Source organism: Ictalurus furcatus, chromosome 26 (genome assembly GCF_023375685.1).
Source record: "Ictalurus furcatus strain D&B chromosome 26, Billie_1.0, whole genome shotgun sequence".
NCBI lineage: Eukaryota > Metazoa > Chordata > Actinopteri > Siluriformes > Ictaluridae > Ictalurus > Ictalurus furcatus.
Genome location: NC_071280.1, coordinates 17,688,809 through 17,699,514, shown reverse-complemented (window position 1 = coordinate 17,699,514; position 10,706 = coordinate 17,688,809). Strand labels below are relative to the sequence as shown.

At 46.1% G+C, this 10,706-nt stretch overlaps 1 protein-coding gene across 1 annotated transcript in view; it reads right to left on the bottom strand.

Moving 5' to 3' along the window:
• LOC128601859 (transportin-2) overlaps window positions 1-10,706 on the bottom strand; it is a 21,833-nt gene continuing 11,127 nt past the window's right edge. Inside the window, exons 12-25 of the mRNA XM_053615261.1 lie at window positions 10,623-10,706; window positions 10,167-10,392; window positions 9,853-10,024; window positions 9,633-9,719; window positions 7,053-7,160; window positions 6,757-6,915; window positions 6,520-6,607; window positions 6,232-6,330; window positions 6,023-6,118; window positions 4,089-4,164; window positions 3,877-3,976; window positions 3,080-3,154; window positions 2,701-2,849; window positions 1-2,548 (exon numbers count right to left, since the gene is read on the bottom strand). The exon at window positions 10,623-10,706 is cut by the window's right edge and continues 69 nt beyond it. Of these exons, the coding sequence (XP_053471236.1) occupies window positions 2,742-2,849; window positions 3,080-3,154; window positions 3,877-3,976; window positions 4,089-4,164; window positions 6,023-6,118; window positions 6,232-6,330; window positions 6,520-6,607; window positions 6,757-6,915; window positions 7,053-7,160; window positions 9,633-9,719; window positions 9,853-10,024; window positions 10,167-10,392; window positions 10,623-10,706 (1,478 nt within the window). The 3' untranslated portion in view covers window positions 1-2,548; window positions 2,701-2,741. The remainder of the gene's footprint in view (window positions 2,549-2,700; window positions 2,850-3,079; window positions 3,155-3,876; window positions 3,977-4,088; window positions 4,165-6,022; window positions 6,119-6,231; window positions 6,331-6,519; window positions 6,608-6,756; window positions 6,916-7,052; window positions 7,161-9,632; window positions 9,720-9,852; window positions 10,025-10,166; window positions 10,393-10,622) is intronic.

Here is a 10,706-nt window from a genome sequence, read left to right as displayed (position 1 = left end):
ATGAGTCCACCAGCTGTATTTAATCAGTAAATCTGTAGGCATTAGATTCTAATACAAAAAACAAAATAAAAAATAATAATAATAAAAATAAATAAAATTAAAAAAAAAATTAAAAAAAGTGTGGGGGGAAAAAAAGTGCATAATAAGATCGTCGTGATGTAAAACGTGGTGGGGTTTTCCTCCTCCTCCTCCTCCTCCTCCTCCTCCTCCTCTTCTGATCGTGGATATGTCTTAACGATATGCTTCTCAATCATTTATACGAGGTTCATAATTTAAACAAAACAAAAAAAAAACAACAACAACAAAAAACAAACAGCAGTAGCAGCAAAATAAAAAATTAATTAAAAAAAACAAAAAAAGAAACTCGTCTTGTAGGAGTATATTTGATAGGCGTGGTGCTGCATGAGGATTAACTCACTACATATCAAATATCAATATGGCATCGATAGTTATCAGTACAAATACTTTCTCTCAGGTACACACACACACACACACACACACACACACACACACACGTCTTGAAAGCAAGCAAACTCCGCCCCCACGCTCTGAACACACACACACACACACACACACACACACACACACACACACACACACACACACACACACACATTGGTCACAGTTTACAGGTCAATAGGGGTCCAGGAATCAAGTGTAATAATGTACCTTAAAACATTAAACATATTAATGCAACACACACACACACACAAACGTGAAAACAAAATAAACTTGCACTTACAACCATACACACACACACACACACACACACACACACATCATGATCAGAAAGCTAAATCATCTCCATTTCATTCTACACTGGATTTCGACTAAATGTTCGAACGGTGACGTGTTTCACAAAAAAACAAAAACGATGAGCGCGAGAAACAATTACTGACCAGCTACAGCACGTCTTTACGCAAGTCCACAGAGGCCAGCCGTTATCTGTTCATTCATTCATTCATTCATTCATTTATTGATCGATCGATCGATTTTCCCGTCCTGTTTTCTCGAGGTCACGACGTCGCGTTCTCGTGATTTGTCGAGGCAACGAACCGGAGACACGTTGGATCGTCAGAAATCGTGAGATAGCAGCGAGGAAAGAAGAAAAAAAAAAACAAAAAAAAAAAAACGGGCCTTTTCCGTTAGTTTGACACCGGGACGCCTCGAATGTCGACCCTGTCCAAAAAAAAAAAAAAAGTTTCATAAAAAATAAAAAAAACAAAAAAGAATCGAAATCGATGCTCCTCAATCTGTTCGTTACCCTAAATGATAATTTGGGGTGCGCCAATATTTACGCTTCAGCGTCGCGATTACACGACACGGTAGTAAAGAGTAAAGAACTCGTTACAGGCTAACTGCGTGGAGACGTTTTCATTCCGACTGGCAGGAGATCAGAGAGATGTAGTCACGGCAACAATCGTTTAACAGTGGCGTATGAGAGGGGGAGGGGCTAGAAAGTTCGCTAATTTAAAAAAAAAAAAAAATTCGAATTAGCGAGACACAGATATGAGAAGATTACAGATTATATTTTATAATACCGGGTCGTTGGGCGTCGCCTAAACGTCGTGAAAGGAACCCCTCGAGAAACTACGCGAACTAGCTAGCTAACGCTAACGACAAAGCGATCTTAAGCAGAGTTTGCGATCTTAAGAAGAAAAGTTTCATCTCTACGGGAAAAAGAAAAAACTTCATAAAAAAAAAAATAGGAATCGGGAAAACATTTCGGCTTGATATCCGGAGAAAAGTCGTGATCTTTAAAAGGAACAGGAACGGAAAATAATAATAATAATAACAATAATAATAATAGTAATAATAATAAAACAGCGGTCAGTGCACGGCCTGTCTGGACTCTCAGAAGTGTGTGAAATTTCAGCGGGTATTGAGAGGAGAAACCAGCGACGCAGCGAAGCAGAAGAAGAAACCGGCGACTGCGATGCGTCATGGAAAAGCAGGAATTGTGCATTGTTCTATTCGCCTGGTTTTCGTTTATTTATTTATTTTACTCATAATGATAAAACGCTAGCCTCTGTGTTAAAGCCTGATTAAACGTTCCCGTTCGTAGCAAAGCCGCGTTCGGCGTCGCGGTTCGCCTCTAACGGGATTTTATCATGATTCGAGTTTTTAAAAAAAAAAAAAAAGACCTCACGGATCGCTGTCTAGTGCCTCCCCTCGTCTTATTAATACATCGGTTAGCCTCGCTGCGCTCATTTATTTATTTATTTATTTATTTATTTATTTTTAAACGTACTACCTCCCCCTCCCTCCCTCGCTCGTTACATCCACCCTCGGTTTACTCAATCGTTCTTTCGTTTCCCTAACGTTGTGTTTAGGTCTACCCCCCCTGCGATTGGGTGCATTCTGTAGTTAACTAGAGGAGTTCCCCTCCCCCCTCCCTCCCTCCCACCCACCCTCATGGAGACACACACAGGGTCGTGGGGGCTGTCCGTCAGGCGGAGCGGCCAATCGCGTCCCTCTCCCCCACGATCAGGGCAGTGCAATACACAGATGGATGAGTTTCCCCCCGGTAACCCTCCTAAAGATTCAACTGTGTCACACACACACACACACACACACACACACACACAGAGAGAGAGAGAGAGAGAGAGAGAGACAGAGATAGAGAGAGAGAATGATTAGGACACGCCCATATAGAAATAACTCTTGAAGTAGGACGTCTAACGAGGGGCGGAGCTTCACCTGACAGCGCGTGATCGTGCTGTGCGTGTGTAGGGTGGGTTCTACACGCCGTAGCATGCGGAGAGACGCTCCTTCAGGATGGGAGGGAACTGCTCCGAGAACTGCTGCCAGTTCTCCTCCCCGACCTGGTCCTTAAAACCATGCAGGATCTACACACACACACACACACACACACACACACACACACACACACACACACACACACACAGAGAGAAGAAACACGCACAAAAGTACATCAACACATTTTTTACATGGAATTGTTTTTCGATTGATTGCTGCTTAATTTTAACCGATAAAATAAAATGTTAAATACCTAGCATAAACTGTGTGTGTGTGTGTGTGTGTGTGTGTGTGTGTGTGTGTGTGTGTGTGTGCTAACCTTGTAGAACATTTCTCTGAGGTCTTCTTTGGGATTGACCCAGGAGGCCACGGCATCACAGAAGAAGATAAAATCCTGAGAGAGAGAGAGAGAGAGAGAGAGAGAGAGAGAGAGAGAAGGAGGGAGAGACAGACAGAGAAACAGACACACACAAAGAGAGAGACAGGTGAGGGACAGACATTGTGTGAGTGAGAGAGAGAGAGAGAGAGAGAGAGAGAGAGAGAGAGAGAGACAGGTGAGGGACAGACATTGTGTGAGTGAGAGAGAGAGAGAGAGAGAGAGAGAGACAGGTGAGGGACAGACATTGTGTGAGTGAGAGAGAGAGAGAGAGAGAGAGAGAGAGACAGGTGAGGGACAGACATTGTGTGAGTGAGAGAGAGAGAGAGAGAGAGAGAGAGAGAGAGAGAGAGACAGGTGAGGGACAGACATTGTGTGAGTGAGAGAGAGAGAGAGAGAGAGAGAGAGAGAGAGACAGGTGAGGGACAGACATTGTGTGAGTGAGAGAGAGAGAGAGAGAGAGAGACAGGTGAGGGACAGACATTGTGTGAGTGAGAGAGAGAGAGAGAGAGAGAGAGAGAGAGAGAGACAGGTGAGGGACAGACATTGTGTGAGTGAGAGAGAGAGAGAGAGAGAGAGAGAGAGAGAGAGAGAGACAGGTGAGGGACAGACATTGTGTGAGTGAGAGAGAGAGAGAGAGAGAGAGAGAGAGAGAGAGAGAGAGAGAGAGGCAGAATTAATAAACACTAGATAAGGATAGGCAGAAGAGAGATGGACAGATTGTTTTGTTCTCTCCTTACCTGCACCACACCTCCAGGATTTACACCAATCATCACACAGATGCCCCTGAAGGCAGAGTCTTTCTCCTCGTTATCTCGGATGTTCCTCAGTGACGTGCACCTACACACACACACACACACACACACACACACACACACACACACACACGTCACAATCCCTGAAATCCTCTCTGGTGTAGACACGGCAGGTGTGTGGGGAAGATGAAACTCACCAGGGCCGAATGAACTGCTGCAGCATCGGAGCCACTTCCTGTGGACACACGTAACCCAGCCGACCAATTGTGATAGCTGGAGATGAAAAGGGGGAGGAGTCAAAACCTTACACCCGAGTCGATATGCGTAATTTCAGCATTTTCTAATGAGCTAAACCATTAGATTCATGAGTGTACACGAGTGTAAATGAGTGTACACGAGTGTGTACAGGAGTGTGTATGAGTGTAAATGAGTGTACACGAGTGTACAGGAGTGTGTATGAGTGTAAATGAGTGTACACGAGTGTACAGGAGTGTGTACGAGTGTAAATGAGTGTACACGAGTGTACAGGAGTGTGTACGAGTGTAAATGAGTGTACACGAGTGTACAGGAGTGTGTACAGGAGTGTATACTAGTGTACATGAGTGTAAAGGAGTGTATACGACTGTAAAGGAGTGGGTACAGGAGTGTGTACGAGTGTAAAGGAGTGTGTATGAGTGTACAGGAGTGTGTACAGGAGTGTATACGAGTCTATGAGTGTATAGTTGTGTACAGGAGTGTATAGATGTGTACAGGAGTGTACAGTTGTGTACAGTTGTGTACAGGAGTGTATAGGAGTGTACAGGAGTGTATAGGAGTGTATAGTTGTGTATAGTTGTGTACAGGAGTGTATAGTTGTGTACAGTTGTGTACAGGAGTGTATAGGAGTGTACAGTTGTGTACAGGAGTGTATAGGAGTGTACAGTTGTGTACAGGAGTGTATAGGAGTGTACAGGAGTGTATAGGAGTGTATAGTTGTGTACAGGAGTGTATAGTTGTGTATAGTTGTGTACAGGAGTGTATAGGAGTGTATAGTTGTGTACAGGAGTGTATAGGAGTGTACAGTTGTGTACAGGAGTGTATAGGAGTGTACAGGAGTGTATAGTTGTGTATAGTTGTGTACAGGAGTGTATAGTTGTGTACAGGAGTGTATAGGAGTGTACAGTTGTGTACAGGAGTGTATAGGAGTGTACAGGAGTGTATAGGAGTGTATAGTTGTGTACAGGAGTGTATAGGAGTGTATAGTTGTGTACAGGAGTGTATAGGAGTGTACAGTTGTGTACAGGAGTGTATAGGAGTGTACAGGAGTGTATAGGAGTGTATAGTTGTGTACAGGAGTGTATAGGAGTGTATAGTTGTGTACAGGAGTGTATAGGAGTGTACAGGAGTGTATAGGAGTGTATAGTTGTGTACAGGAGTGTATAGGAGTGTATAGTTGTGTACAGGAGTGTATAGGAGTGTACAGTTGTGTACAGGAGTGTATAGGAGTGTACAGGAGTGTATAGGAGTGTATAGTTGTGTACAGGAGTGTATAGGAGTGTATAGTTGTGTACAGGAGTGTACAGGAGTGTATAGGAGTGTATAGTTGTGTACAGGAGTGTATAGGAGTGTATAGTTGTGTACAGGAGTGTATAGGAGTGTATAGTTGTGTACAGGAGTGTATAGGAGTGTACAGGAGTGTATAGGAGTGTATAGTTGTGTATAGTTGTGTACAGGAGTGTATAGGAGTGTATAGTTGTGTATAGTTGTGTACAGGAGTGTATAGTTGTGTACAGGAGTGTATAGGAGTGTATAGGAGTGTATAGTTGTGTATAGTTGTGTACAGGAGTGTATAGGAGTGTATAGTTGTGTACAGGAGTGTATAGGAGTGTATAGTTGTGTACAGGAGTGTATAGGAGTGTATAGTTGTGTATAGTTGTGTACAGGAGTGTATAGGAGTGTATAGTTGTGTATAGTTGTGTACAGGAGTGTATAGGAGTGTATAGTTGTGTACAGGAGTGTATAGGAGTGTATAGGAGTGTATAGTTGTGTACAGGAGTGTACAGGAGTGTATAGGAGTGTATAGTTGTGTGCAGGAGTGTACAGGAGTGTATAGTTGTGTACAGGAGTGTATGAGTGTGTAGAGATGCAGTACCAGTGTTCTCCAGCAGAGTTTTGGGAGTGTTGGGTCTATTAATGATCTCCACCAGGTGAGGAAGGACCAGAGCCACGTATGGCTGCATCTCCACCCCTGATCACACACACACACACACACACACACACACACACACACACACACAGAGCCATGTAATATAACCCATTAGAACAAACAGATGATCAGCAGATGGTTTAAAGACAACTCACCCATCTGCATGCAGATCTCCCCAATGGCCCACGTGGCGTTATTACACACGGAGATAAACTCGGGATTCAGGTTCGTCCCCAAAATTGGCATGAACTCAGCTGTACACACACACACACACACACACACACACACACACACACACACACACGAGTGTAAGACAGAGTGCCAGAGTCACAGAGGAAAAGAAACGAGACAGTACGAGATAAAATTATACTAGAAACTAAATCACTAGGTTACAGAAACGTGTGTGTGTGTGTGTGTGTGTGTGTGTGTGTGTAATATCTTACCAATGCAGGGTTTCACATGAGGAAAGCAGGCTTTGGTCAGATCACCGAGCAGAGCAAATGAGCTCTGTCTCACCTCCGGCATCGTGTCCTACACACACACACACTTTGGTTTTAGTGTCTCATGAATTGGCATTGGTGATTTCTATAATTTAAAAAAAGTCAATGTAGTTTTTTTTCTTGACTGTGGTGTTACTATTAACTATTAACACACACACACATACACACACATACACACACCTGCATGCACTGGAAGAGAAGCGTCATGATGTTGCTACGGGCAACCAGCTGATCAACGTGACCTCCGAGACCCTCGGCCAATCCGCTGAGCAGATCCAGTGCCACGATCATGAAGTCCTTATCGGGAGCCTCGTACTGATCCGGCTGCTGGCTGTACATCTGTAAACACACACACACACACGTGCACGTCAAGACAGTCAAGGACTCACCAGTCAAATCTGTGGGCTTGTATTCTGATCTGTGTGTGTGTGTGTGTGTGTGTGTGTGTGTGTGTGTGTGCACGCACTCACACTCACCATAGCCTGAGCGAGGGTTTTCTGCACCAGTGTGACACAGCGCTGATACACAGGCTCACAGTAGGGCAGGAAGCCGCTCTGCAGCGCCGTCGCAACCGATGACAAACACTAAAGATAAACACACACACACACACACACACACACACAGTTAGTATTTGAGAAATTCTCTATAAGAAGTTCTGCATCTGACCGCATAACTTCCACCAGTCACGTATCCATCCATCCATGTGTCTATCCAATTACTTATCTATCCTTATGTCCAATGAGCAATCCATCTATCCATCATCCATCTATCAATCCAATTATCTATGTCTGTCGATCTGTCCAAGTGTCCTTCCTTCAATCTGTCCAAGCGTACATTTGTCACTTTGCCAAAGTGTCCATCTTTCTAAATGTCAATCTATCAATCTGTCCGAGTGTCCTTCTCTCCATCTGTCCGAGTGTCCTTCTCTCCATCTGTCCGAGTGTCCTTCATTCCATCTGTCCGAGTGTCCTTCATTCCATCTGTCCGAGTGTCCTTCTCTCCATCTGTCCGAGTGTCCTTCATTCCATCAGTCCGAGTGTCCTCCTCTCCATCTGTCCGAGTGTCCTCCTCTCCATCAGTCCGAGTGTCCTCCTCTCCATCTGTCCGAGTGTCCTCCTCTCCATCTGTCCGAGTGTCCTCCTCTCCATCTGTCCGAGTGTCCTCCATTCCATCAGTCCGAGTGTCCTCCATTCCATCAGTCCGAGTGTCCTCCATTCCATCAGTCCGAGTGTCCTCCTCTCCATCTGTCCGAGTGTCCTCCTCTCCATCTGTCCGAGTGTCCTCCTCTCCATCTGTCCGAGTGTCCTCCTCTCCATCTGTCCGAGTGTCCTCCATTCCATCAGTCCGAGTGTCCTCCATTCCATCAGTCCGAGTGTCCTCCATTCCATCAGTCCGAGTGTCCTCCATTCCATCTGTCCGAGTGTCCTCCTCTCCATCTGTCCGAGTGTCCTCCTCTCCATCAGTCCGAGTGTCCTCCTCTCCATCTGTCCGAGTGTCCTCCTCTCCATCTGTCCGAGTGTCCTCCTCTCCATCTGTCCGAGTGTCCTCCATTCCATCAGTCCGAGTGTCCTCCTCTCCATCTGTCCGAGTGTTCTCCTCTCCATCTGTCCGAGTGTCCTTCATTCCATCTGTCCGAGTGTCCTTCTCTCCATCTGTCCGAGTGTCCTTCATTCCATCTGTCCGAGTGTCCTTCATTCCATCTGTCCGAGTGTCCTTCTCTCCATCTGTCCGAGTGTCCTTCATTCCATCTGTCCGAGTGTCCTTCTCTCCATCTGTCCGAGTGTCCTTCATTCCATCTGTCCGAGTGTCCTTCATTCCATCTGTCCGAGTGTCCTTCTCTCCATCTGTCCGAGTGTCCTTCATTCCATCAGTCCGAGTGTCCTCCTCTCCATCAGTCCGAGTGTCCTCCTCTCCATCTGTCCGAGTGTCCTCCTCTCCATCTGTCCGAGTGTCCTCCTCTCCATCTGTCCGAGTGTCCTCCTCTCCATCAGTCCGAGTGTCCTCCTCTCCATCTGTCCGAGTGTCCTCCTCTCCATCTGTCCGAGTGTCCTTCATTCCATCAGTCCGAGTGTCCTCCATTCCATCTGTCCGAGTGTCCTCCATTCCATCTGTCCGAGTGTCCTCCTCACCATCTGTCCGAGTGTCCTTCTCTCCATCTGTCCGAGTGTCCTCCATTCCATCTGTCCGAGTGTCCTCCTCTCCATCTGTCCGAGTGTCCTCCTCTCCATCTGTCCGAGTGTCCTCCTCTCCATCTGTCCGAGTGTCCTCCTCTCCAGCTGTCCGAGTGTCCTCCTCTCCATCTGTCCGAGTGCCCTCCTCTCCATCTGTCCGAGTGTCCTCCATTCCATCTGTCCGAGTGTTCCCCTCTCCATCTGTCCGAGTGTTCCCCTCTCCATCTGTCCGAGTGTCCTTCTCTCCATCTGTCCGAGTGTCCTTCTCTCCATCTGTCCGAGTGTCCTTCTCTCCATCTGTCCGAGTGTCCTTCATTCCATCTGTCCGAGTGTCCTTCTCTCAATCTGTCCAAGTGTCCATCATTCCATCTGTCCAAGTGTCCTTCTCTCAATCTGTCCAAGTGTCCTTCTCTCCATCTGTCCAAGTGTCCTTCTCTCCATCTGTCCAAGTGTCCTTCTCTCCATCTGTCCAAGTGTCCTTCTCTCCATCTGTCCAAGTGTCCTTCTCTCCATCTGTCCAAATGTCCTGCTCTCCATCTGTCAATCAGTCCAAGTGCTCTTCTGTCCATCTTTCTAAATGAATTTTTGTCAATTTGTCCAAGTGTCTATATGCACGTATCTATTTACCTACCCATCATCTTTCTACTGAGATATACAGTACAAGTATTTATGTATTTGATTATTTATCCACTCATCTGTCTGTTCTATTGTTCATCGGGTCATCCACTCATCCATCATCTCTCCATCAACTCATCTCTCCATCCATCCATCTAATTAACCGTCTATCCGAATCTCTATCCATTTTTCCAGATTAACTACTAGGTTATTTATCTAATTCTCTGTCCATCCATCATCATCTGTCTGTCCACTGTTTCAGCGTCTCACCTCCAGCAGGGGGAACAGGTCTTTATCCTCGTCCTTCAGCTCGTTCCATTTCTGAATCAGAGGAGGCATCAGCTTCTGAATGTACTCCTACACACACACACAAAAAAAAAAGAACTCGCGTTTAAAGAATCATTATCATGAACATGAAAAGCTGAACTGTGATTTATATATACACGGTTATATATAAATGTGTGTGTGTGAGAGAGAAATCTGGGAGTACCGGCTGGTTGAGGTGATGTCCCACAGAGTCAGCGAGGGTTCCGATGGCGTCGTACAGGATGAGCAGGTTCTTGTGCTGGTATTTTCCAAAGGCAAAAACCAGAGTGTCCAGAATGAAGCTGAGGTAGGGGACGAGCTCGGTGCATGCCTCCTCCTCCAGGGTGGCGAACGCACTAGCACAGAAACACATCGGGGAGAGAGAGAGAGAGAGAGAGAGAGAGAGAGAGAGAGAGAAAGGTGAAAAGGGAAGACTGCGTTGCTATTGTTTATTCTTAGTTAGTTTACGTTAGCAGTAATGCACACACACACACACACCTGCATGCGGCCTCCTGCACCCTCTTGTTGCCGTCGAGGATGCGCTTGAGCAGCTCCGTCATGAGGGGTTTGAGGTGGGCGTCGGGCGGCTGGCTCACCACCCAGTGGGCGTACCGGCTCAGCGTCCAGCAGGCGATGGAGCGAACCAGAGCCTTCTTATCACACAGACACTGGATCAGGTGAGGGATCAGCTCAGGCAGGTACGGAATCATGCCCTGCATACAGCCTACATATACACAGAGAGAGAGAACAAAATATAAGATTTAGACTAACTCGTGACAGTCAGGTTCAACAGCATCAGCTGAAACGTTCCAGTGTGGTGGACGTGATGATGTGTATCGCTAGCTACAGCGGATAACGCCGCATCTACTGTTTTAACGCATTTAGATATGACAGATACGTTTCGATAGTGGACACGAGCGTGTGTGAGAGAGAGAGAGAGAGTGTGATACACACCCTCAGCAATGGCTCCCAGCACAAGAATTCCCGACTCCTTGATGACCCAGTCCGGGTGGAAGAGGAGCCCCTTTAACAGAGGCA